Raw genomic sequence first — 27,987 nt, forward strand, 5'->3', positions numbered from 1 at the left:
TGTCGCTGGCGGGGCGGGCCGGGGCGGACCAGCCCGCCCCTCCTCGACCTCGGTACCAGCGGCCTCGGCCTTAGAGAGGCTCTCACTTTGGCAGAGTACGAACCCCACGCACTCGTGTGCGGAGGCGCCTGCCGAAAGCTGAGTAGGTAAGCTGCCCGCTCGTCCTTCCCCCGGGTTCACGCTGTATTTGCTACTGAAGCAGCTGTCGCACAGGGCAGTGCTGCTGGTTTCTAATCTTTGAGTGAAAATGCTGTATGCTCGTAGGTGACCACGGGAAGGAGAGCAGTGATGGGCAGGGAAAGGGCAGGCGAGAGGCGTTCGTTCTGTTGTGGCTTTCTCTCTGCGGGCCAAAGGATTTTGCTTTCCCGTTTGGCAAGTGATGCAAGTGAGCTGCTTTTTTAAGGGGTTATGGCAAGAAAATATAACCTGAAAAGATACGCTGTTTGCTTCAGAAGTGCGTACCTATTTGCTGACAAGCCCAAAGATGAACCTAATTGAAAATTAAGGGGAGGTATGTTTCCCGTTTGTTTTCTGGGTTGATATTCTGTGCTGCTGGCAACTGTTGCTTCATTTGGGCTTGTCTGAACTCCCACTGCCAGAATTTGATGTAGCTTCAAGTGCTGTGGTGTGAGCTCTGCCAGTGGTACCCAGGGCAGGCCTCAGCGTCGTGGGTTTCCCGGTGGCTTTCCCCGCTGCTCCGCTGGCAGGTGCCTTGTTGTCACATCGCAGGAGAAGAATGAAAAAGGAAACGTGATATTGAAAAGCAACTGCTTAGAGACATGTAAGGTCTGATATTTCTTGTGATATTGTCTAGATTTGCAGGCAGGGGTGGCCCACTTCTGGGGTTAATTGCTGTTGAAATATTGCCCTTTCTCTGTTTTCTTAGCCCATTCAAGAGAAAAGTAAAAATCATGGTTAACTTGAAAGAATAGGAACTGCAGTAATCACTTCCTCCCACTTAATTTTATCATTTTATCTCCCTACAATTGCTTCCTCTTTGACTTACTGCACAAATTTTTACATGAAAATGCATATAGTGGATGCTTAATCTGAGCTGAGAATGAGGTGCTAGAGCTGCCATGAATGGTAACTCTTCGTGTCCCGATTCAACTTTCAGCTTCCTGAGTAAAATCATGTGTCATCCTTGGGATATTTACACATTGCATCAAAGTAGGAAAGTTTCTGAGTTGCATTAAAGTAGGTCATGTTGTGGGATATAATTTATGAACAATGTGCACAGCCTTGCCAGTGTCACCACATTATCCTAAGAGTGATTATCAGTTGAAAGCTTAAGAGTGAGAGACCAAAGGGAGGATGTACTTTTAGGTTATCTCTTCTATTCTCTTATACTGTCTTTGGACTTTCATTGAAAAAGAAGATGAAAGGGATTTTCCTACTGGTAAAGGAGACAACTTCTCTATTTCTGTACTCGGTGGAACCTGATGTTGCTTAACTCACAGCTGCTGGAAAATTGAGTTTCTGGTCTGGTGAATTTTTACACTTTACAAACACTGACAACCTACAAGAGAAATGGGCAAATGTCAGTGCTCTGCTTTGTTTCACGGGAAGTGTAAACTGCACTTACTCCTTGGTCTCTCTGTATTGTTGGTCTTCATACAAGGCTTCCTCTCGTGCTGACTCTGCTGTCCTTCCTTAAAAATGCAAGTTGATGGTCTGGCTGCAAGCAGCTATGCTTGACACAGTCGACAGCAGATAAGGCAGCATTATTGCTAAAAGCTTTGTCTGTATTGGCCTGCAGTTCCCAACAATGCAGCTATGGCTGAGCATTCAAGGATTCAGTCCTCAATCTCTGAAGGGATAACCACAAATCATATCCTGTGGAGTCAAAGCAAAGTGCTTTCCCTTGGAACTGTGTCATATTTCCTTATTTTAGTGTCATTATTTTGTTACATGTACCATAAGAACAGATTCTTTTCTGTGTAGAATATATCAAGTTTTGGTTCTGCATCAGATCGTTATCTTTGATTTCATTGAGGACTGTGAATTGGAGACAATTTCACTCATGTGAGATGCTAGTCTGAGTTAAGTCTGAGCTGTAATAAGGCTGTATATTAAATCTGTGATTAGTCATTGCATAATCTCACAACAGTTATATAAATGCCTCTATCCTGTAGAGCAAAAGGCACTGAGATATACATTCACTGTGTTAAGCAGCATGCTCTGCAAGAGCTTGCATTTCTGGAAAATACTGCTCTGCAATAATCTGTGTTGAATGGGAAGATTTTGAGACAAGCTGAAGAGGTGATTCACTCTCAAAACCCTCTGAGGAGTGCCAGTGGCAGCTTTTACTGTGATGCAGTTTCTCTCTTTGAAACTCATGTGGTTCACCAAAAATTGAACCTGTGTGACTTCAGAGGCTCCCTTGTAATGAAGTTCTAGGTGAAGGTAGTCTGAAAGAAGGCTGCAAGAATATTTGTGGCACTTTACAGAGGATGGTTGTAGGATGTGTGGCTGTGTATCCATGTCAGTTTTGATCTAGTGAGGATTTAGCATGTGCTGTTGACCGATACAATATAAGTCAGTCTTCTAAATAGTTGTTTAAGTCCTGAGTTATGAAATGGGGACAAGGGCATTTCTATATTTTGTAGCAATTTTATGAGGAGAAATAATGAAAGAAGAGAGGTGCTTAATTTAGGCAATTTTGGTTTAAAAATATGGTCTTGTATAGCAATAGGCTCAGTTTGTGTAAGCAAAAAGCCTGGATAGGTCAAATCACTTTTCAGGAGAGAAAAAGAGTAAGGAGATACTATAGTGCTGGAAGTCCTTCCCCTATACAGTATGTAAACTGTGGCTTTTGTGAATAAAATAAATTTTGCCGTTAGCCTTGGATAGGGAGGCAGAGGAGATGAGGAGGAATACTAGAATTTAGGGATAGATACAGCTGGAATACACTTCCTCTACAGATCAAATGTTGCACTTGGTTATAAAAGCTTCATCTTTATCTTATGGCTGAAAAAAAAATACCTGAGGAGAGCAGCAAGTAGGTTAAACATGTTGCATTGCCAGGAGCTTTACCTCTATGCAGTTCTGTAAGCTTGAAGAATTTGACTTGGGGCTGTGCCAAAAACCTGCTTTTCACCTTGCAGCTAGTGTAAAATGTGGCTGATTTCTTTCAAGAATTCAATATTGGAAATCTGTCTCTGATTCTTTTTGGGACATTTTGCAAATTCCAACAACATCCTTAAGTTCTTCTAGTAGAAGAGATGGTTTGTTGTCTGCTTCATTAATTGCAAGTTTTTCTATTGTTCTGTAGTAGATAATGCTTTGAGCTCCTAGTCCAAATAGTTCTAAGTGAATGTATCATCTGTAACATAAGAAAAACACAGCATTTAAAATAAGCCCTACTTGGTGTGAGACTTGTTTTCCTTGGGAGAAGAGATAGCCAAGGATACTGGACATATTTGGATGATGCAGCTACTCAGTCCAGATGAATTAAAACAGCATTGTAGAAGTGCTTACTAAAAGCCTCAGGCATAAATAAAAGTCATGTGTCAAAGAGTTTATGCTACATGTGAATATGTGTGTGCTGGATGCCAGGGTGTGAAATAGAGCATACAAGATCTCACCTTTGCACTGACTTGATTTACTTGCTCATTTGCCTGGCTGTTATGAATTCTGTGTTCCTTGTGGGTAGGATACAAAGAGGCTGGGAAGACTCTTAAACCAGTTAGTAATTAGTGCAGATTGTGCTGTACAAAACACTGTTTGGGAGTGGGCGATCTCAGATTTGCCACTGGTGTGTTACATGGCTTATGGCAATTCAGTTCTCATTTACCTCAGTTTCTATCCCTACAAAGTGGGTAAGTTATCTTGACTTCCTATCCAGAGTACTTCAGGATTTAGTCATGTCAGAATTTTACATGTAGATGATGGACTGCACAGTTTGCAGAGCTGTATCACCAAAGCCATTTCTGCTTCTGGCAAGACCTTGCTATTGACCGATGAATATTAGTGTTCAATGGCCACTCTCTTCATCTGATTTGCAGACTTTACATGTCTACTGGCATATAAAGCCTGCAGTGTTCTAGTCAGCCCTTTCAAAGGGGATCACTGCTAACAAGTGAGGAACAGGAGTAACAAGACATTTCTGTTGTACGTAAGTACTTAATGCATACTTAAATTTCACTGCCAAAGGCCTGAAGAATTGTATGTAGAAATATGGGTAGGCACTAGTGTGGTGAATTAGATCATTGGCCACTGTGTCATATGTGGATTCATTGCTAACTGGAAAGCGTGTCACTAGCACATGAAACTGAAATGTTGGGAGAGGTCCAAGTTGCATAAAGCAAGGTACAAACTTACAGGGTGATATTATGATTTGATCTCTAAATCTTTCTGGAAGGTGGAGAGGACTTTGTCAAAAGTTTTTGTGCCAGAGTGGAGAAGCTATGATTCTTGGTCGAGTTTATCCTCCTTACCTGGTGCTCAGTTCTTGTAAAGGCTATTCCTATGGTCTATTCTGTAATAATTTAAGAGGGCATAAGCTTATACTTAATAAGAAAGCACGGGGAGTGGGATGTTGATGTGTAGAGAAAGTGTAGGTTACAGGCTGCTAATGAGAGTGTAAATAGTCTTGTGCTTTAGTGTTAACAGTTAACTAGGCTTGTAATGGTGGTCTGGAAATGAGGAATATACTCTGAGAATTTAGCAATTCCTGTTTTCTGAAACAATGACTGGAAAATGCTGAACAGTTGTGATTTATTCCAGATGATCTTTAGATCCTACAATAATAGCAAAAAAAAAAAAAAAAAAAAAAAAAAAAAAAAAAAAAAAAAAAAAAAAAAAAAAAAAAAAAAAAAAAAAAAAAAGGCCTTGTTTTATCTCCTTTCCTTCCAAGCAATTTTTTGCTTTTTGAATCCCCAATCTACATTTAGTTTTCATATTTCAGTGTTACCTTCGTATTTCTTTTGGGATTTCTGGGTTCTATCAATTGTCTTGTTCAATTGTATGGACTTGTGAATGATGTCTGAGGATGATGTGTGTATGGAATGATTTTCTCAGAGTTGTTTCTCTTTAGCTGTTTATCATCTGTCTCATTATTTGTTTTTAATGCACTTACATTAGAGTGTTAACTCTTCTGTTAGCAAGCCTAGTACCATAATTATTCAACACCACAGTTTTGGAGGTTAATGAATGTACTTTTGTTTCTTTTACAGATGAGATCATTTCATACTCTTCTTGTGGAAGAGGTGGTCAAAGGAAATGGATAGCTATCCAGACTTCACTGCAAAGAACCTCTCATATTCAGCAAACATGTCTATTTCTTTGCCTGGACAAGCTGGACTCAATACCACCAGCAGTACTCCTTCTATGTCAATAAGCAGGCTTTTCCCAGCCCTGTTAGAATGCTTTGGAATAATTCTTTGTGGCTACATAGCTGGGAGAGCTAACATTATCACATCAACTCAGGCCAAAGGACTGGGAAATTTTGTGTCCCGTTTTGCACTCCCGGCATTACTGTTCAAAAACATGGTGGTACTTAACTTTTCTAATGTGAATTGGTCCTTCCTGTACAGTGTTTTAGTTGCCAAAGCTGCTGTGTTTTTTTTAGTCTGCATTTTAACATTGTTGGTAGCCAATCCTGAGAATCGATTTAGCAAAGCAGGTTTGTTCCCTATTTTTGCTACACAAAGCAATGACTTTGCACTGGGATATCCTATTGGTAAGTATGCTTTCTTCTTTTAACTGTCACTCTTCTAGACATGTTTGCTTTTTAACCCCATAATTTGAAATTGACTTCTGAACTGAGTTCCTTGCTATCAAAGTAATTTCTGAAGTGCGTCTCAAAATTCTCTTTGAGATCACTTATCATCTAGGCAAGGTTAAGAACAAAAAAAAGAAAGCAAGTTTGTTCTAGCAAAACCAAAAGCAGGGACATTTGATTACAGAATCGAAAAAACAGTTACAAAAGAGAAGCCTAACCATGCAATTCTGGATTATATATGACAAATAGCTCCATATTTTAGATGACTTGAAGAGTTAGCAGTTTCTTTATCCCTATTCCAGGGCAGCATGCTCAGAAGAATCTTCAGCCTTTCTTACTCTCTTCAGGTTTGCTAGATATGTATAAAATGTAGATAAACGCAATTGCAAGCTTTTTCTTCTTTAGCTGAAAATGCTGTGTTTCCCTCAGTTGTATCTTCTGAGATTTATTCCTCTTGAGAGAAATCAGGAGTATTTTACAAATATGGCTAAGGATTGTATCTTCGTTTCTTGGTATGTGTTTTAAATGCCAACTAGGGTTTCTAAGTTTTATATAAATATATATATAGGAGTTCTCTAAATGTATTTCTGTTGTATCTTAGTTAAAACATTCTTTCTACTTTGACTTTATTGTGAGACTACATATTTCTTCAGATATTTCATGATTTATAAGGTATGAATCATATTTTTCTGGGAATGGCAATGCCAAAATCTACACCATTAAGTTCATTAAGAGCTTTACTGGAATACTTCCTGCAACAGGGACACTGTAGGCCTTGAAGTTTGTCTGGTTTTTAGAGCTGTTTACTTCCTCTCCCGTCCTTTCCCTTCTTTCATCCCCAAACTTTCACCAGTGTTTGCTTCATGCTGTCACCTATGCAAAGTTTTCGCTATTAATGACTTCTCTGAAGTCTTTGCAGGACACTTGGGCAACAAAGAATGCCTTGCTTCTTTTCATGTATGGTAACAGGTAGTGTTTGGAACAAAACCTGATCTTTTAATGGAAATACATCTTAAAAAGCTGTAGGAGTTGAAATTTGTAAGGGATAAAAAAAAATGAGTATTGACAAATCAGTGTACTAAGACAACACTATTTTAAAAGGCAGTTTGAACACTTAAATCAGTAACTTCCTGAGTCTTCATCCAATGTAATTTCTTTAATATATTACTATTATTATTTACTATTACTTCTTTGTTAAACAACAAAAAATAGCATAGTAAAGATTTGCACATAGGAAAATCAAAATGCAGATTAAATTATCAAATTAAGTGTTTTTCTGTTGTTGTGGGTATGACAGTGATGTTGGAGTGAAAGAAAGCTGGCACAGAGGTTTGCTAGCACCCCACTGATGCAGATAAAACTACTATGATAGAAAGCTTTGTTTGTTTTTCATTACTGGGTGAGATGATACAACAGCTTCATCTGTTCTCTAGTGCTATATTGTTTAAGCACAGGTGCAGCAGAACTGTTGTGTGGATGATGGCTCAGTTACCATGACTTTAATGTTACTAATTGTATTAAGCGTGGACAACTAGTGTGTGACTTGTATGTAATTTTGAGCAGCTGAGACATGGAGAACTGATTTTGAAAAAAAAAAAAAAATATCTTTGATTTCAATTTTTTGTTATGATCAACAAGCAGGCACCTTGATTTAAATAAAAAAAAGGTTTCATCAGCAATAGAAGTTGTGGATTATTTTCACTGTCTTAATGATTCCTTTGGAATAATTTCTATTTCTTTTCACCCACTGACTCAGTGATCTAGTTCCACTTTTTGTACCCAGGAAAATGCATTGTGACTTCATACATCAGTAAAAGTACTTATAGACCTTAATATATTGTATTAAGTATGCAGTTTCACTTTGCCAGGAAGTAATGGCTTTTTGAATTTTTCACTCAGGCACTACTTACATGTGAGTTGTGTGGAGTTGCATTTGTATAAATATATATATATATATATCTGTATAAAGCAATATAAAACATTACTCTAAGGTTTGAGGTTTTAGAAAAAACATGTATTTACATCAAAGTGTCCGGGATTAATTGGCACTGACTTGTGTTTAGAGCTTAAAAGTGGCTTGTTAAATGCAGTAACTGACCAGACACTCAGCAGTTCAGCATTTTATTCAGCATTTTAGCACAAGTAGTTCTCATATACCTATTTTGATCATGGCCTGTAACAGGAAAAACACCTTTAATGCCTTTTTTTATATATATCACATATCAGCTAATTGAGAATGTGACTTTTATTCAGCCTAAAGAGGAGGCTGTTCATACTGAGTGCTGATTTAGTATTCAGAATTTTAAGAAGAAATAATATAAAGATAAAAATATTTTGCCTTTTGAAAAACGTAGTAGTCATGAGGGAAAGCCTTTTCAGAAAAGTAACAGATTAATAATGTTATTAATATTATGGATAGTATATATTATATATATAATAAATATACATTATATATCTATAAATTAGATATAGTCATTATTATAGTACTAATATTAACTATATATTGATATAGTATCATTGGAATTCTATTACTAGTTATGTTATTGATAATACCAAGAAAATTACTGAATATAATAACATTATGAGACAGGTAAAAGATAACATTGTACTTTTAAAGCATTGGGATTTTTTAATTCACCCTAGAATTTAATCTTGTATATATTTGTGAAGTATTTTCATCATTTTTGAAGTGCTGTTAGTACAAACTTGAAATAAGAAGCAATTCTGCTTTGACTCAGAAGTATGTAGTAGCAATGAAAACAAATGGACTTGATTTACAATTCCTTGAAGGACCATAACTACAGCAATAACTCTTCTCCTGAGTAGTCCCAGAGAATGAACTAATAATTAAATGATAAGCTATTTTTTATTTGATTGTTGCTTTGTTGTGTATTGAATCAATGTAGAATGATCACACCTGACTTACCCAGTACAAACTGATTAAATTTCAGAGATGTGAGACTCCCCTAAGATGGGAAGCAACTTGTGTCCTCCAAAGGTGCATTTAATTATCCACATTTATCACGTTCCTGGGGAGGAAAGGGAAGTCAGAAATAAAGCCAAAATTTTTCCAGCCTTTGGATAACTCAAAGGAAACATAGAACTGTAATATTGTTTTCTTTCTTTTTTTCTATCAATATTGACTATTTGTAGAATCATTAAACAGTATTGAATAGTTAATCTTTGGTCTTTAATGTGTTCATTAGATGACTGTGCCCTGATGTGATTGGGCATACTTCTCTTAATGCATTGCCGTATTAATTATTAATAAAACTTATCCTTCAGTTATTTCTGAAGGATAAAGAAATAATTTTCTTTAGTTTTCAAACAGCAATATTTAATTTCAATATTAATGTATTTTTGTACTGAAATGTTATCACTTATCACGCTTCATTTCCTATCTTCTAGTTGAAGCTTTATATCAAACCACTTACCCCGAGTATCTCCAGTACATTTACCTAGTGGCTCCAATCTCTCTCATGATGCTGAACCCCCTGGGGTTTATCTTCTGTGAAATCCAGAAGTGGAGGGATAATCGCACTGTGCCACACAGCAAAATCAAAATAGTGGGCCTAGCACTCCTTCGAGTTTTGCAGAACCCAATTGTATTCATGGTCTTCATAGGAATTGCCTCAAACTTTATTCTTGGCCAGAAAATTCCTGAATACCTTGAAAACTTCCTTGATGGACTGGGCAGTTCGTTTTCTGGCTCTGCACTTTTTTACCTTGGACTAACTATGGTGGGACAAACAAAAAAACTGACAAAGGGTATGTTTGTTGCACTGATCCTTCTCATCACAGCTAAACTGTAAGTTTGATTTATGTATTTTTCTAATTTTGTTCTTTAGATGTTTTAAGCTCTGAATACCCTGGTCAGATGGCTTTTCTCTCAAAAGCATTATAGTGATAGTATGTTTCAGTATTTTGAGGAGTGCTTCCCAAACTCTTTGATAGTATTCAACTGTTAACTTTTAAGGGAAATTAAGCAGACTACAAACTGGTTGTCAGGCTCTACAGAGAAAACAAAAAAATCAGGGGTGCTGTGGCTTCATGGACTGCCTGCAGGCCATCTGTCATGAATTTAGTAGTTGGGGAATTACTAGTTTAAATTAAAATTTATTAAAGAAATACTTAGACAATAGTGATTTTAAGTACATTTGAGTAGTATTTGTATTTTATTTGGCTTAATCAATGCATCTCTAAATGAGTTGTTTTTCCTTGCTTTATCTGTAAATCTTTGAAACTGCTATATTGGAAGAGCTTAAAAATGGTCACCTTATGCTTTTAAACTGCTGACTTTTTAAGCATGAATAAATGACAAGTTGTATTTAGAACTCATTATCTTCCCTTGAATATGTCTCAGCAGTGAATTAAATAGTTTATTTCCTACTGCGCTACAATTAACATAATAGAATCATCGTTTGGTGGTCAAGTTTATGTTGTAAATTTTGAAGGTGCATTTGAATATCAGTACAACTAACTAGCAAACTTAAAGGCCTAGCCTGTAAATGACAAATTTTGTAAGAATGTGAAAAAAATTGGGGTTTAATATTACCACTTTGCTTTACTGGTGACCCTGTGTAAGGCTTCCACTGGGTCTCTGTGAGATCTGGGCTATTTCTAAAGGTGAACAAAATAGCATTGATGCAGGGGGTTTGTTGGCCAAAACATTTGGAATGGGTTACATAAGCTTGAACCCTTGTTATATTTCAGACAGCTTGCAGAAAGGTGATCAGAGTTTCACAGCTTCTGACTCCTTATGGCTACTATTTAACAGTTGAAGAATAAAGGGTGCTTCATGTTTTACCTTTCTAAATCCAAGGTTAATACAAAGAATGTGTATGCTTATATCCCAGAGTTTGTTGTCATTTTTCTTTTTTTTTTTATATATAACTTGTGACATAAGATTTTTAAGCAGCTGGTAAATGCCTTGGTAAGAATAAAGGCAATCATTCAAAATTATGTTACTATTTTGTTTTTCATAAATAGTATTCAATCAAACCTTAAATTTCCTTTTGGTTCATTTTCTGAGTAAAGAAGAGTCTATTGCTAAAGCTTGAATAATATTTTTTCCTCCTCTCTTTTCAGACTTATGATGCCATTTCTCTGTAGAGAAATGGTGGAGCTCTTGGACAGGAGTGACAGCGCGGTCAACCACACCAGTTTATCAAACTATGCATTTCTTTATGGAGTTTTTCCAGCAGCACCTGGTGTCGCGATATTTGCAAGTCAATTTAATATGGAAGTAGGAATTGTATGTAGTTAGACTTTTCCAAATATGTGCTAACTTTGAGCTTAATTTTGTTGATGAAATACTTAAATAAGTAGGATCAAAGAATTTACTTTTCTGTATTATAGACATCTTAGGCTTACTTGTACTCCCTGAATCTTACCTGATCTCTCAAGGGCCTTGATGGTAGATCTTCATATATAAGTCCTCATACTTTTTTTATTCATGACTCTAGTAGGAAGAACTAGGATAACTTTATATTTAAAGAACTTGTATCTTTGTTGGGTTTTGGGTTTGGGTTTTTTGTTTTTTGTTTTTTGTTTTTGTTTTTTTCAAAGACCTTATCTTTGAAGAATAGTATTAGTTCAGTGCTGAAAAATCTTATGCCTTAACTGATTCCGTTGTGTTGCCCTTCAATTAAATTTTGTGAAAGAAATGCATTTTAGTCTTTTTAATGTATAACAGAGAGTACTAATTACCTTTTCAACTTAAAATACAAATTTTAGAAATGTTTCATCCACTTGAAGTGACATTGAAACATTTCTGTTAACTCCTGTTGTTTTTAATGTTTTCTGTTTAGGGGTTGTTTAGATGATTGGGTTTTGGTTTGGTTTGGTTTTTTTAAGATAAAGGGGAGGAAAGGATACTAAAAGTAAATCTTGAAAGATAGAATTTTGTGCCCTACAAACTGAAGAAATCTGTTTAAAGCAGTGGTCTGTAGTATGAGCAACAGTTCACACTTCCATCACTGTGCAAATTCCAGAAAGCAGAAAAATTATGAGAAGCCAAATTAGAAATCACTTGAATGTAAATATATATGGTTTCTTCTCATGAATTGGTGCATGTTACTATTTGCATAACTATATGTTTTCTTATTTATTTGTGATATGAATATTTGCATCCAAAAGTAGATTGTGACAGTGTAAATTCAACCCAAGACTGTAATCATTAGTGTATTTGACACCCATGAAAAAGCTCTGTAAGAATTTGCAGTAGAGAACTCTCTATTCCTGCTATTTCAGAAGCTTGTAAAAATGTTCAGTTTAGCTGCATGTATAAGCCAGATACTTTCTGGTTTAAATTCTAAATAATTTGTTATAGAAGCAGCAGATGGATTTGTTAGAGGTCTGTGTATGTTTAATTCAAAGGTCCAGTTTTGCCAGCGGTTGTGTTCCTGAAAGCAGATTATTTAGCTCGATATCTGATTAACTCTATTCTTGTTTTCGTTTGACTGTTTTTGCAGATTACCTCAGGCATGGTGATTAGCACTTTTGTGTCTGCACCCATTATGTATGTGTCTGCGTGGCTGTTGACCATTCCATCTATGGACCCCAACCCACTGGCATCTGCACTCCAAAATGTTAGCTTTGACATCAGTATTGTCAGCCTCATTTCTCTGGTAGGTGCTGGTGAAGGGAAGTACAAAAGCACACTGTTGTATCAGGGTAGTGACAGTAGCAACAAATTGAGTCACAGTAAGACTCATTTCCTCATCATATTCTGTTGCAGAAAAATAGGGAAGGAGTTAAAAATCTTGATTTAGCAGTGTGTCTGCTGGAAAGCTGCACTATAGAGAAAGATGAGTGGCTGAATTAGAGCTCTTAGTGCAGGGCTTGGAAGTTTCTTTTTTGTTTGGGTTTGTTTTCATTTTTTAATAATAGAGTGTGAGGGAATTACAGTGCTAGCTTACACCACAGGGACTAATTACATCAAGCCAAATGAGATGCTTGGGTATCACAGTAATGAAGGCTGTGTACAAACTTTAGCTCCAGGAATGTCACTGAATATTTATTTAATGAAATCTTAATGAGTATTAATGAAAACATTTAACCTGAAAGGTTTAACTTATTTATCAAATTCCTTTCCTAGAAATTATTTTCTTAAAAAGTGAGATAATCTAGAAGTCCAACATGATTTGTGTTTTGGCTTTATTAAAAAAAATACAGATAGTGTGATTATTCTATTTGCTTTCTTAAAATAAAAACATTTATGTTTGAAGGAGTTAAAATTTTCTGAAGTTGTTGTCTCAGTTGTTCAAGACAAGAAGTCCTCTTGTCTTGAAGCTGTGCCTGAAATTTTGTACCAGAAATTTTGTGCCTGAAATTTTCTGTACCAGAAATGAATGCTGCCCCTTGCTCTCATATCATTTTGGGAGATTCAGGGGAGATGGGTGGGGATTTAAATTCTAAATTGCTAGGCCACTCTGTGATCTTTTATATCCTGAGTTAAAACCAGGCTTCTGCACACCAGAGACAAGTTCTTGGTGCTTCCTGGGAATATTTCACCAGCATGAGAACACAAAGATGCATTTTTTGTGGCTACAGCTGCAGAGGCATAGGGACTGGCAGCAGTTGATATGGAGCTGCCTAGAGTAGTCATGTTGCTGAGAAACTTTTCCAGAAGATTTGTTGTATGTTTTATTTCACCATAGTCTTCAAGAATATTCTTTTTTCTTTTGGGTTTTGTTTTATTCTTAAATTATTTTTTCTTGTGTGTCACAGACCTGGTCTCTTATTGTTGTTCTTCTGAGTAAGAAATACAAACAGCTTCCTCATATGATTACAACAAATCTACTTGTTGCTCAGGTCAGTAGTAAGAAGAATGCTGATGTGTGAATTTGAGGGTTTAAGTCTTTTTAACATTTTTACCAATTTGGTTTCTACAGTGATATCTTTACAGCCATCTATGGAGAGCAGGGAACTCTAATGTGTGACTTGTCTAAACAATTTCTGTGCCTTAAAATACACCCTTGAAGAAAATTATAGTTAATGCTGGTACTATGGTTCTCAAACAGAACTATGAGCAATCAGAATGGAGAGTGGCTTCTGAAATGTATTTTCAGTTACTGCCCAATGCTGTTGAGTGCACTTCTGTATCAATTTATACTGATTTGAAGTCAACAGTACCAGGAGCAGCAGCGTATGTTTGACTCTGTAGTGACCTGATTCAAGAAGCTAAATAGAAAAATAATCTATGTGATGTTTATCCCCCTGAAGTGGCTTGCTGAGGGATCAGGCAGGTGCAAGTGCTGGTAAAAGCAAGAGATGTGGGAATGAATGGCCAGTGGCTAGGGAAGGCAAAAGCCAAATGGCTCTGGATTAATTTTAATTGTTATTTAATCTGAGAGAGAACTGTGGAGTGTAGATGCTCCTTATTCCCTTGAAGTCAACTGCACAACTGCTGTTAAATTCAGTGAGAACAGCCTGTGCTTGTAATATGTCTGTGTGGTAGTGCCTTCTGAAGTGTTCTGACTTTTTTAAAACAAAAAATATCTCTATGTATATATATATAGTAAATTCACATAAGAAAAATGTCATGTACAAGAACTGCAGGTGCTTCTGTTCTGTACCAGCAAAGTTAGCTTTCATCATAAAAAAATTGAACTACTGTGTTACTGTTCCCATAATATTTCAGCCTATCTTTTCAGATTCCTTCAGTACTAAAATTATCATATATACAGTATCACTGGGTGAAAACTGTTCGAATTATTGGCTGAACAAACATCTATTTACCTGTTTCATGTGCAGATCATTTCAGAGGAATGGTTTGTACTTATCAAAACCATCAGCTTTTACTTATTATAAGGTATATAAAGTTGTTTTTTTTCTCAGTTTTGTGTTACTCACAGTTTATATATTTATATATATATATAATTGCTCTCAAAAAACCCCTCCTGAAAATAGGGTACCATAGTTAAGAGACACATCTGCAGTACTGAATTTACTGTGGCAGTGCTTTGCTGCTAAGAGAAGTATCCAGCTTGTAAAATCACATTCCAGTAAACCTGGGGGTGGAGTTTTGAAGCTTGTTGCACGTATATTGCACTGTGCTTAGTTTTTCTTGTCATCCTGCTTTCCCAATTTAAATGATGGCATCTTACCTTTCTTTCCAGTTTATTGCTTGCATTGGAATGGTGGTATGGAATTTTGTTGTTAAAGAGAAAGACATCACCATGCAGATCCTAGTCTTTATATTCCTCTACAGCTCACTTTACAGCACCTACCTATGGACAGGTATGATTTTACTCAGCAGAACTTAGGTACTGTAATAAAAGATTAATGTACTGAAATAAAGTTACATTCTTCAGAGTAATTGTTCCTTTCACTCGTATGTAGTTCTATAAATATGGATTCTTAAGTTGTGCCAAGCTGCAGCAGTGGCAACGCAGGGCTCAGTGTCAGGCACTGCTTCTGCTGTTGAAGCTTATACCTAGGGCAGGTCTTGTTTGTCTTTGCTAGATACAGCAGCCTGTGTGACAGGAGACAAGAACCTGCTCTTGAGGCAGAAGGAATTACAAATAGAGTGAATATGGTGGGTTGCCCTTCAGCTAGTCAGAGTATTAATGGTGAATTTTAATTAATGCAGAGTTTATTATTTTAACTCTATGACATTAAGTAGATTTCAAAACTTGGTGCCTCAAAAAGTAGAAAATACAAATGAAGGGAAATACCAAAGTAACTCTGACATCTCTTAACCCTGGCAGTTGTAGTTTCTAAAAACAGTATGTGTGTGTGTGATTAAGAAGGAATTGAAATAAGACAGAATTGAAAGATGAATCAAGACGCTTAGAGAACTTTACATATATGATTTAAAAAATACTGTGGGTATTCAAAAGACTTCTTGTATTGTTCTTGAGTCTAGAAATCTAAGAGTTTAATCCTGTGGTGTTAAGCTGAAATATGTTGCTCGTGATTGGTAAGGCCTAACGTAAATACTAACCCTGCTTCAGCATGAGAATGTTGCTGATCTGCTGAGTTGTGAATAGAATAGGCAGTTCCAGAAGATACTCCCATGTATAGTTATATATGTAAAAATATGTAAAACTTTTTTGTTAAATTTATCGTTGGCTTTACAAAGGACTGGTCAGTTTTTAAAGAAATGTTATAACAGAGTACAACATTATTTGTTGATTACTCATGAGTGTCAGAATAGAAAACTGCTGTCAGTACCTTAAGAAATTAGTTACTTGTGTCTTTAATGTTTTTATGACATTTTTTTATATTCTTGTGAACCTTTCTTAATATTTAGAAATAGATGTTAAATACAAAATGTCCTGGAATTTCTTCAGTGTTTCACTATTAACATGATTTTTTAAGACAATGGGTATTTCTAATTTACTTTCCCAGAATACATCTAGAAAGACAATTGTAGACTATTTAAACATCTGAGAAGAATATCTTGAGTTATTGCGCAGGTCACATCACACAGCTTCTAGACTCTGCACTTATTTAATAGTGAACAAGGCATTTCTTTTGGTTTTGTTTTGGTGGATTTTTGTTTGTTTTTTTAGGTTTTCTATCTTTCTCTTTGTTTCTGTTGAAGAAGAGAGAAACCGTGAAGATTCCCATTGGGTTTATCATCATAGCTGGATGGGGGTAAGTTAATTCAAATGCCTCCCTGCAGAATTAGTGGGAGCATGCTAAATATGTTACATACTTCCTATTTTGCTCTTTCAGAATCCCAACAGTTCTGGTGGGAGTCTTACTAATTGTTGGTGAACGTAACAACACTGGTATTGACTCTGCCTTTTTCTACGGGAAATACCAGGTACGAACATATTCTGTCCTCATCACTTCAGACTTCTGCCGTATCCGATAGATTAGTGAGAAATTGTGTTTTCTGTTTGCTTCTAATGCAAGTACCTTTCGGTTAAGTATAGGCTACCATAGTAAACATATCATTGTAGAATGCTTACAGATTGATACAAAAATGTACTTCTGTAATGAACCATTAGGAAAACCTGTTTGAACAAGGAACTTCATGTTTAGTCAGCTGTGACTAAGAAAAAGGGGGAGTAGGCTTCCCAAAGAAAAGGCTTAGGAGTGGTAATGAATTGCAGAGCCCTTTTCCTGGTCACTAATTTGTAGTGTCGCTTGATAATTATCTAAAATTGTTATTATCCAATAGCTAATTAATGGCTTCTGGTCTGTAATAGATGGGATCTACTTGACCTGTGTAGCAGTTACTGCTTGCACTGTGGGAGGCGTTGCTGTACAATCATGGGTTGAAAGGCCCTGAGCCTGAACTACCAATGGTTCCTCTTATCAGAGGATGTGAAGTGTACTAGCACAGATACTCCCCACGTTTTGTCTGTCTTTCTCACGTATAGAGAGTCAATGAGTCACTTGGTATTATTCATGTGGCATTGTCACAAGTATTAAATAGCCTCAGAGTGGACTTTGGGTATCAGTGGCAGATGATTAGAAGGAAAGGTTAATGAATAGGGTCCTCCCCATGGGCAAAAGCATGGAAATTAGAGCACATTCCTCTTTGGAATTAAAAGGTACCTGAGCAGAACTTAACTCGGACCACTGGTGATCTTCAGAGGAAAGGTTGCTATTTCAGTGTCACAAGGTACAAGAGCAGTTTAATACAGAAAACTTAGTCTTATTCAGATGCATTTGTATGTATATTTAGAAAATTACAGAAGTTAGAAAGGCATATTTTCCCATATTTAAGTGTGCTTTCTTTGCTTTCTTAACAGATAATTACCACAGCAGTGATCCTGTTCATCAGTATATTGATGTCAGGCATTTCACTTATGTGCATGAACAGAAATAGACAAGGGTCAAACTATGAGGTGTTGAACCCATATTCACCACGAAGCCAAATGGAGGAGGTTGAAGTGGGAGGGAGTGAGCGGAAACAGGTTTCAGCCACTGTGCCTCAGCCTTCTCCAGGATCTTCTGCACAGTCTTCTCCAGAATCTTCTGCACAGGCTTCTCCAGGGTCATCTGCACAGACATCCGCAGAAAGGGGTAGAGAAAGTAGATTTATAAAAACAATAAATGTCTCGGGGTGCTATAAACTAATATTCCAAATATAATTCTGACCTGGTAAGGACAGTTTACACTTTCAGGTGTTACACTAGGACAGAAGAAAATCTAAATATAACTGCCCAAGGATTTAGGCTTATGTTTCTAAGGAAAGTTTTATTGTTATCATTGTAAGGGTTTGGGAAGTGGACAAATGAAAAAGCACGTGTATGGTTTTTATGTAAGTAGTTATATCTTGATAAGGATGTGATAAGTGCAGTCCACAAGGCATCTGAGATTGTTTACTCACTAATCCCTCTCTCTGAAAATGAATTATATGCCAGCAGAAACACTCAATGTGTTTCTAATCCTTCTGTTTTGTATGTAGCCTTTTTGATCACTTCCCTTTTTTTTTTTTTTTGCCCCTAGCTAAAAATCCTTGTGTTACTTCCATGGTGGTAGTGTTACGTGAAAACACTTCCCATATATTAGTATTATAACCCATTTACCCTTTCAGCAAATTGGAAAAATTACCTCTGTCTTCTCCTTTTGGGTTATTTTTTGAGCATAATAGTTAAAGCTGCATAGAATGTATTGTTATGCTTTGAAGCTACTTAAGGTAGTAAAGGAAACTAACTGTCTTATTACTGTATATGCTTAGTAGGTTGCTGTTCTTGTCAAGCAACAAACGGTGAATTATCCTGTGCTAAAGAGAGCAAAGTGATGTCAAATGCTGTTGAATGCAAGATTCCTCCAATAGAGACAGGTAAAGCAGTATCTTCTTGTTTTAATACTATGAACTCTTCCTCAACATTTACATGTGTTGTTCTCACACAGAAACTGTTGGGGCTGTTTTGCTCTCAACTCTACCTGGATACCTTATGTTTCATACTGAATTCAATTATTAGGTAATATTTTAGGTGTTTGTTCTCTTCTGCTGGTAGTTGTTTGTAATCTTTCAGTATTCAAGAGGGACGGTTGTTTTGGATGTTATTTTTTAACACTAAACTACTTTAACTTGTCCATCTAAGCATTCAGACTTTACCTCTCCACCATTGTCTTTGGATGCTGGGAAGTTGAATGCATAACCCTACTTTGCATCAAGCTTTTAACATAAACATACTCCTTTACATTCTCATATTCACATCTTGCATCTTTTTTTAAAAGGACTTTGTTGTGTTTTGATCACTGAATGAGATCTAGAGGGATCTAGTGCTTATTGCAAATTAGATTAAATGTCCATAGTGCTGTACTATTCATGTCTAGGGGAGAGAGATGGAGAAAATTGACTAAGATGACCTTAGGATTCACTAAAATAGAAAAAAATGGATTAAACTGACTGTTCAGCACCTGATGGAAAACTGCCTGCACAGCACATTCTCACTGTACATCACTTCCAGTAATCAAAGCTAGCAGCAGTACAGCCTCTTTTTCCTATTTCTTTTTCTTGTTTTTTTTTGATTCTTAACAAGACAGTTCATATCGCTACGTTTTGTTTGCATGCAATATAGTTTTCAACAAATCTAAATATTTCATACTGAAGCATACTTCAGTTATGTCTCCTCTCACAAAATTCTAGGTTTCTACCTATTTTGCCAACTATTTTATCTGTTAAGTAATTTAAACAATCATTGTAAGAAGAATGTCTTCAATGATAGAGGAAGGCCAGTTTAATTTTCTTATCCTGAAAGATAAGGCAAAAAATACCTTAGGATTGAGTGGAAATTATTTCAACCTCCTGAGTAAACACTTCAAAACTATAATCAGTAAAAACAAATTGTAATGTATACGCTTGTGTAACTTTGACTGCAGTAATTACTAATTCTTTTGCTATCCCACTGAAAGGTATCTGGTGCAAATTCCTAGGTATGCCCTTGCCAGGAAGTTTTTCACTGCCATCTAGAGGAAGATACTCAGAATTACTTAGAACAATATAGGTGGAAGACAAGCATCCATTCACTTTGTGTTTGTCTCTTTTGATTGATAGGATTATGATGGTGTTCTGATATAATATGTTAAAAATACAGTGACAGACCTGAAATAAATATGGTTGATTGTCTGATCTAGAGCTCAACAACACAGAGATGCCAAGTAAAAACATTAGAGCTGACTGTATATTTGAATTTTTTTTCAGAAATAATTTAAAATTTAAAAACTGGAGAAGTGGCGGAAGGGACATGTTTAATTATTTCTAGTAATGTTTTCAAAATATTAACCGCAAGACCAGTTTGAGTTAAATCTTTGAAAGAAGAATTCCGTTGCAAAAAATTCCTTCATTTTAGTAGCACATGTAAACTACTGTTTCATTTGAGCAGATGTCTGAACAGGTTGTTGTATTGTCAAAGCCAGTATTGAATTCTGCATATGCCACTTCAGTATAGATACTTAGAGGGTAATTGGACTCAGCAAGTGACGTTAACAGGTTGGCTCATGGAGTTCACTAGATAGAAGCCTAATGAAAAATTTCTGATTTGTTTTTCAGTGGATCAGTGTGTGAGTCACTGCAGTGCTCAAACGTGTGTATTGGCTCAGGAAGAACAGCTACTGCAGACTGGAGACAAACAGCTGGCCAGACATGTGCTGCTGTGCTTACTTCTTGTTGTTGGCCTGTTTGCTGTAAATACTTTTTCTCCCCATGTTGTTTAAGTCATTGAGGTAGAATGATTTTTAGGAAAGCTATGTAGACAGTCCAGTAAAAATCTTCCACTTACTCATGTAAAAATTCATTAAATAAAACAGAGGCTAAATTTTGGTCCCTTACTGGAAGAAGGATGTCATAAAATTTATTTTTCTGTGCCAGATTATAAATTTAAGGCAAGTTAAGACTGATGATGATAGTGAGCAAGCCACACCAGAGAACCCCAAAGGGAAAAAAGATGAAAATACATAATTTGGTAATTAATTCATCACTAGTGTGCCTCTTTCCATTTTTCTCAAGAATTAAGTCTTCTTCCTTAGACAATAATGAAAAATATAAACTGAACTGTACTTCTGAAGGAAACTACAAAAATTGGTCTATCTGATCATGTTTATAGTGGAAGTGGGATTTCTCTGAGGTGTTTTAGCAATGAAGAATAATTTTAAGATTATTTTAAATGGGAAAATGCAATTTTGTTGCTTTAAGTGGTGGTTTGGAGATAATGTAGCTAAGTTAGTGTTGCCATTGGTCATTACTGGTGCAATCCCAGTTGTGATGATGGTTGTTCCACCTACAGTAGGAAATACCAGAATGTAATGCATTGGGGATATAATTTAATTTTTAACTCTGACAAAGATGAGAAACAACTCTCTGTGTTTGAATGTAATGCTCAAAGTTGAGTTTCTTGTGGATTATAGTTGGGGGGAGTATTGTTGTTTGAAATGGAAAATAGTGTGGCACAAATATGCAATACTGTGAAGCAGGACAGTGCAGCACAACTGTGTGGGTTAATGGCTACTACCGTTGCTTTTCAGGTTCTGTTAAATTACAAAATGGAAGGCTTCCCTCTCTCAAATTTCCTCTGTCGAATGTTCCATGCTAGTATATTTTTTTTACATCTTCTATATTTAAGAAGTCTAGCAAATGTTAGCCTATATCTTAGTTGTATCTGGATGATTACATAGACACTATGAAATAAGACTAGTTAAATTAATTAGCCTTTACACACAAATATGTTAACTTTGAAGAGTTATTTTCCTTCTGCCAGGCATCTAAAATAGCTGAAGTGGTATGTGCTTCAGCTTAACCTAATCTTAACTATGCAAGAAATATGTAGAAAGCACTGGTCTCAGCTAAATAGGCCTAAAGACAAACACTGCAAATCTGTCAGGGCTAATATTGGCTGTCTTAGGTTGAATACCTAAGTATACTTAAAGCATGTTCCTTTTGTAAACATGTAAAGAGGTAGGACCTCTCCACTGGTATGATTTGCAGTATTATGTTTTAAACAACCAAGCCTCCCCTTCCCACCTAACTCAAAGCAGCTCAAATGATGTTTTAACCTGTTTAGTCCCTGTAATTTGTCTTTATCTGAATCATTCGTTAAATAGAGACCATGAAAATTGTGTATTTGTTAAATAGAGACCATGAAAATCTATTAGCATGTGAAGAGTTAGAAAGTGCTTTTAATATTTAACAATCAGGTTAGGTTTATGGGTTTTGTTATTGTTTTTTTTTATTTTCTTTACAGAATCTCTCCAGTTGTTTGTGGTGGCTGTTCAACCAAGAGCCCGGGAGGCTGTATGTGGAACTGCAGTTCTTCTGTGCTGTGTTTAATTTTGGTCAGGTACTTAGCAATGTTTGTTCTGAAAATGACTTGGTTGGTGGGTGTTGCAGCAGATGCTGTTACAAGCACTGTAAGTTGAAGTTTTCAAACAATGCCAAAGTCACCATCTCCTTATGTTGTTTTGTCTCTTTTTTCCTCAAGCTTTTCCTTTTGCTTTAATAGCTTTCTTTCATAATGCACGTCTTCTATGACCATGAACGCTTCCAAAGGTACAAATGACACCTGAATGCCAAATGGTTATGGAAACTGAGTAGGAATTTTGCCTTATTTGTATCAGAAAGCTTCACCAGTGTCCCTTTTGTGGAGTTACACTGGTATAACAGTTGCAAGATGACTACATGGATGCTTTGCTATAAGTTACTATCCCTAGTTTCAGTGACAGCACCATTAGCCAAGAGCTGACAGATGGATAATTGTTCTGGCTGCACATGGCTTATTTCAGCGCAAACTGACAAATGGGAGCTTTGCTTCATGTGAAGGTGGAAACAAGGCAGTGTTAATATACATAGTAGAGGAATATTTTACAGATCCATGGGCAGGTGTGCCTACAAGATGCACTGCAGTATCAAATAATGATAGTTTCATATAAAAACTGCACAGAAAAATGAATTAAGTAGAGAGCATTCTAGCAGTTGAATTACAGTAAATCTTTTCTTGACACTAACAAAGACAAATTTAATAACTGGCTATGTAAGGATGGCTGTGTAAGTTGTCCCAAAGTCTCAAGTGTCATGTCACAACATTAGTTTTACCCAACTGTTTCTTGAAGAGTTTATTTGATGGACTGTTATGTATTAATCTGTCTCTCCGACACTGAGTTTTTAACATTTAATTTCTGTTCAATAGAAACCAAAGTTTTTGCTAAATGCTGCTTTTTCTATATTTTTTTTTCCTCCAGGGCTTCATTTGCTTCGGTATTTTTGGCTTAGATAAGCATTTAATCATTCTACCATGCAAGCGAAGGTAAATGGAGTCTTTGCACTTATAAACTGAATTATGACTGATAATCATTTTTGAAGGGTATTGAGTGTTCAGTGCTGTAGCATTCCATTTCCTATTTGTTCAGTCTTCCAAATTTCTTTTGTCTCCCACTTGTGGAGAGGTAATTGCAGTTCACTGTGCGTGAGGTTTTACTGTTGTCCTAATGACACTTTCGAAGGCAAAAATCCTGCAGGCTCCCTAGAGACAAAATTTTTGCCAAATGATCAATCTTCAGAAATAATTTCTACTGATAAATTAAAACTTAGGTATGGATGCTGAATCTTGTGTGGATGGGCACTTTCACTGTGGAAGAGGAAGTTGTACAAAGCCATCTTTAGCTTAAAGCTGACTGGCTGCCATGTGAATGCAGCAGCTGAAGCTGGCTCCCAGCTACCCTGACTTGTCTCTGCCTGAGCCTAGAATAACACCTCTCAGTGTTCAAAAGCTATACAAGTATATTAGGAAGATTATATGTAAAGTATTGGGCACAAAGAGTAAAAAAGTTGTGGTAACCTTCCTAGGAGTTCCATTCTATTATTTCCAGTTTCAAAAAAAAATGGCCCTGGTTGTTTTGCTGGTTTTAATTTTTTTGTTAATTGTTTTTTTGTTAGGCTTGCATTTTTCTGGGGTGGAAGAGAAGCAGCAGGGCATACAGATCCCTCTGTACCTGAGGAAATCAGGATGACCTGTCAGCAGTTTGTTCGTTATCATAAAGATCACTGTGTCAAAAGTATTGTCAGAGGCAGAAGGTAAGGTTCATATAATTCATGTAACATATAACCTGTTACAAAGGTCATAACTCCCCTTTTGGAAATAATGAAATGCAGTTTAATCTGTGGACAATTCCTGTTGTGGCATATTTATTCAATCCCCAAGGTGAAGATTAAAAATTTAACTGTAACAGAAAAATATTTCTGGTCTCACACTGAAACATTGAGGTGTGAGTTATCACATCCCATCTAGGGTTTCAATAAATTACAAAAAGTTTTATATTGTTAAGGGATTGCACCAGTTTTTGTATTTAACTGGAGTTCAGGAGATAAAATAGTTCTGAAAAAATGTATATGATAATACCTGTAATAGTTCATATGTCTAAGTTTTTTAAACTTAAGACCCTTCATTTGTTTTATTTTGAGATGAAGAAGCTGTCCATGTGTGTGTGACTGAATGTTTACTAATAAGTACCTTTTACAGGAGGCAAAACTGTTGCAACTGATTTTAGTGTGTACTCAGAGGCCACTCAGTATGTGAGGTTGTAGTGATTTTAGTACTTTTACAGCTTTTGAGTTCATAAATTTTCTTTTGCTCATACCTCTAATGAGGCCTAAACCTCAATTTATGAGATCAACAGAGCTTTCAGAAGCAAATTATGATACCTAAATCAAAGATTGTGTCTTCAGGTATGTGTAGGTGGGTGAGAAATAAAATGCAGACAGAAACAGCAGGAATAAGAAAAAGATTCTGCCATTATTAAAATATATTAAGTGGAGACATGAAGAATTGTTCTAACAGGACACTTTGACTTTTCATATAATGTAAACTTTTAAGTAGGACTAGTTTGGCAGGATGGGGTCTTTTAATGGTCAAATAGTCCAAAACCACATTTCAGAACTGTTTTAGACAGCATCAAGATTTTGTTCAGTCACCTCAGAAGTCAGTTATGTTCCATAAGAAAGAAGTATCAGAAAACATCTGTTGTGAAATAGAACAGGTTTTATAGCTGTATTTCCTGTGCCTCTGCTGCTGTTGTGGTTTCTTGGGCTTCGAGCTGTTCATTAAGTTGGGTTTTGTGGTTTTTATTAATCATATATCCACCTGAGAATACATGAAAATATGACATTTGTTGCTTCATTGTTGTAATATGTTTGTGCAGAACTTGTTTTATATCTTATTTCTCCTTGTGAATTAAAACAAAGCATTTATCTTCTCATTGCAAATATTCATGTCTCGATCCCATCCTCTTTGATTTAAACATCATGTAACCGAGACCTTATAACTATGAATTTTAATTTATTTTAATTTTTGTGTCTCTGCTAATAGATGTTAACACTTGCTCTGTGTTACTGCTGCTTTTAACTTAAGAGAAAAAAAAAGGAGGGGAAAAGTTTGGCTTATGCTGTCTTGTAGCTCTTAATCACCTTCAGAAACCCTGGGCTTGGTTTCCATAGTGTAGATTTTAGGTAACCAGAAACATTCATTGCTGCAGGTAAATTTTTGCATGGTATTTTTTCTGCAACTAGGTAGATGCCAGTGGCATAGCCTCATAAATATGTAGAAGAAGATTATTCTTGTAAAGGTTTTGTTTATTCTTAGTACTGCCAGTGTGGTAAACACTTAACAGGATATGCAAGTTGTAAATGGTTTTTGTTTACAATATACATAAACAGTTAGTGTCTCTTTAAAGCTGTTCATAAATTATAAAAAGGAGTTAAAGTTCAGACTTGAGTCCCTGTTGCTGGGGGCACGCTGCCCTCAGATCAGGTATTTTGTTGTAGAATAGTCATGGTAACAAGTACATGGAAAGTAAATACATAAGAAATAAAATTACATTGTGTGAGATTTTAGGAACATTGCTACTTATGCCCTCTGAAGTTTATTTACACAAATGTAAGGCAACTTTGTATGTCCATATTGCTTCTCGTTGAAATGTCTGTAGGAAAAGGTAGGGAACATTGGCATGTCCCTAATATACAGAACTTGCAAATTCTCTTCTAACATGCTCTTAACTGTCATGATGTCTTTCCTTGTTTCCTGCTATTTTTCCTTGCCTTTCCCCATCGTGCAGTGGTGATACCAGATTTACAGAACATGTGGGTGAATCATTCCTTTGACATACAGGTGTGGTGCAAAGATCTCCACTGGCATCTTCTTTGGCTGTGACCTGGTGAACTGGCTCATCCAAGTTGGCCTTGCCTCCGACCGTGGCGAAGCTGTGATGTACGGGGACAGACTGATGAAAGGAGGCGTCGTCCAGCACATTGCAAATGAATTTGAGTTTCGGGATGAATACTTGTATTACCGCTTTATTCCGAAGAGATCAGTTGCAGTTGAGAGCCATTGACCTGAGCGTGTAGGCAAAGGACGGGTAGTTAGGGGTGAGTGTGACCACCCTCTGCCTTCACCACTGGAACTGGAAGTATTTCTTTCTCAGGGCTCTCAGGGAACTGTGCTATTCTCTCTTGTAAAGTTGAGAGATGTGGTTCTATTTGTGTCTATTCTTAAGGAAATGGTAGCAAGTGATATTTAGGGAGCATTCTGACCAGAATGCAACTAAACAAAACCAGATGCTCTGGATTTAGAGCATTCTTCTATTCTGAGCAAAACAAATAGTAAAATTATATGTGTCACTGTTGTATTTTAGAGGCATTATAACAGCAGCTTTAGTGACTGATGCCACAATGAGGAAGAAAAACCCCATGAAAGGTATTTTTCATGTTGCTGGATGTTTTACATATTTTAGTGTGATGAAATATTGATGCCTGTTTACAGTCAGGCTTCCCCCTGACTTCATAGAAATAGGATTTTTTCTCTCATACCCCAGTTTTGACTACTCTCCTCTTGTCTAACAGCAGGAACTTTTTCTAGCTCTTTACACCTCAGATCAGGTGGTTTTTTCTCCCTTAAGGATAAAATCCTCCATTTATAAAAGTGGAATTGTTGTGACAATGTTCCCAATGTCAGGGGATTAAAGCTGAGGAAATACCAAGTGAAATAAATAATGGTTTGTACAAACCTACTAAATCTCAAAACCATAAAAATACCCAGTACTCTCCCAAATTAGGAAATTACATCATGGAATAAACAATTTGTTCTGAAATTTTGCCTTATGGTGGTAGTAACAGCTTTGTCAAGAGTAGATTTTTACATTCTGAAATTAGCCTTTACAGTTTAATTCAGAAGTGCTAGCCTCAAATAAAGATTTTGTGGAAGCCTTGGAGACATGTAAGTCAAGAAAAAATTCTTTTTCAAATCATGAAACTTTTCAAATTAAATACAATGATTTTTTAAAATCTATTACGTAAAGAATCCTAACTGAACATCCAAATTGGGGTTTAGAATAGCTTAAGATCCTAAATTTTAGCTGATTGCCTCACACAGGTTTCTAATAAACCTCAGGTATCCTCCTACAATACCTAAATAGTTACTTTTGTGTCATTCGGATTCCTGTGCACTGAAGGCAGAATCTGAGAACCTGTGTGTCTTTTGCAATATTTTAAAAAAGTTAAAGACCAAGTGTTATATCTGATAACCATTGTGCTGCCCTTTTAAAACTGCAAGAACAGCATTTATATGTCTATATAAAAATTTTATATAGTGAGGGAAAGGAATGCAGATATTAAAAAAAAATCATTTGCTCAAGCATATGAATAACTCCTCTCATCCTTGTTTTTAAAAGTCTTTCCCTTTTTTTTTTTTCCTTTTTTTTTGGTCAACAGATTTTTATTCTATATAAGTTTGCATCCACTTTGTATTAAGAATTAAAAATTATTTTAGCAGCATAAGCTCCTGTTCAAGTAGCAGTTGTTATATGGTTGCTGTAACTCCATGCAAGACTTACATTGAAAAAGTAATTCCTTTTACTGTCATGCTTATTGCACTTTTGCAGTGTGCACAGAAACATAACTGCATCCTACTGCGTATGTATGCTATGAGAACTGACATATTTTAATGTTTTCCAGCAACAAAATAATTGACATTGTATCAGGCTGTGTCCACAAAGGAAAACAGTAGTGTATTTCCATAATAACTGCTGAAGACAACTGCATCAAATATTTTGGAATAATTAGGTATATGTGACTTAAGAGCAGAAGTATGTCTGGCTTCTGAATACTGTAAATTGTCAATAAATCTATTACTTGATTTCAGAGCTGTGTTGTGATGTGAGATGTGAGAGGGTTATGTGTGCATGTCAAGTTTTACAACAAATGTATTTTTCAGAGAGATTTGTTGAAGTGGCTGAAGTGGCTCTTGGGTTTTAGTTCTGGTATTTCTTAAATCCACCCTTGATACTTTTTAAGTAGACAGAGAACT

General features: G+C 36.2%; 1 protein-coding gene across 8 annotated transcripts; it reads left to right on the forward strand.

Annotated features, from left to right (window-relative positions):
• GPR155 (G protein-coupled receptor 155) lies at positions 1 to 27,823 on the forward strand. 8 transcript variants are annotated; one of them, XR_003570612.1, is made up of 17 exons: positions 1 to 146; positions 5,178 to 5,683; positions 9,134 to 9,533; positions 10,814 to 10,979; positions 12,199 to 12,354; positions 13,457 to 13,540; positions 14,848 to 14,968; positions 16,246 to 16,330; positions 16,412 to 16,502; positions 17,440 to 17,713; positions 18,372 to 18,476; positions 20,193 to 20,326; positions 21,880 to 21,975; positions 22,874 to 22,938; positions 23,568 to 23,705; positions 25,795 to 26,379; positions 27,636 to 27,823. XR_003570612.1 is itself a non-coding variant. In XM_027878475.1 (17 exons), exons 2-16 carry the CDS (start codon positions 5,224 to 5,226, stop codon positions 26,345 to 26,347), a joined length of 2,403 nt encoding a protein of 800 aa, XP_027734276.1. In that variant the 5' UTR covers positions 1 to 146; positions 5,178 to 5,223; the 3' UTR covers positions 26,348 to 26,379; positions 27,636 to 27,823. The 8 variants fall into 8 exon arrangements, 7 of the variants coding, with proteins under 7 accessions (XP_027734276.1, XP_027734272.1, XP_027734273.1 ...); XM_027878475.1 differs by having other exon boundaries at positions 26,320 to 26,379; XM_027878471.1 differs by having other exon boundaries at positions 17,440 to 17,645; positions 17,694 to 17,713; positions 25,795 to 27,821.
• The last annotated feature ends 164 nt before the right edge of the window (positions 27,824 to 27,987 follow it).

Source organism: Empidonax traillii, unplaced genomic scaffold (genome assembly GCF_003031625.1).
Source record: "Empidonax traillii isolate 1590-97213 ecotype Southwest subspecies unplaced genomic scaffold, ASM303162v1 scaffold42:size1813164, whole genome shotgun sequence".
Lineage (NCBI taxonomy): Eukaryota > Metazoa > Chordata > Aves > Passeriformes > Tyrannidae > Empidonax > Empidonax traillii.

What these genes read in the sequence shown, in the direction of transcription:
- GPR155 (XM_027878468.1), top strand. Translation starts at nt 5,224, where the DNA reads ATGGATAGCTATCCAGACTTCACTGCAAAGAACCTCTCATATTCAGCA. An exon ending in CTTCTCATCACAGCTAAACT is followed by an intron (nt 9,534 to 10,813) that starts GTAAGTTTGATT and finishes CTCTCTTTTCAG; the next exon opens with ACTTATGATGCCATTTCTCT. An exon ending in TTTTCTACGGGAAATACCAG is followed by an intron (nt 16,503 to 17,439) that starts GTACGAACATAT and finishes CTTTCTTAACAG; the next exon opens with ATAATTACCACAGCAGTGAT.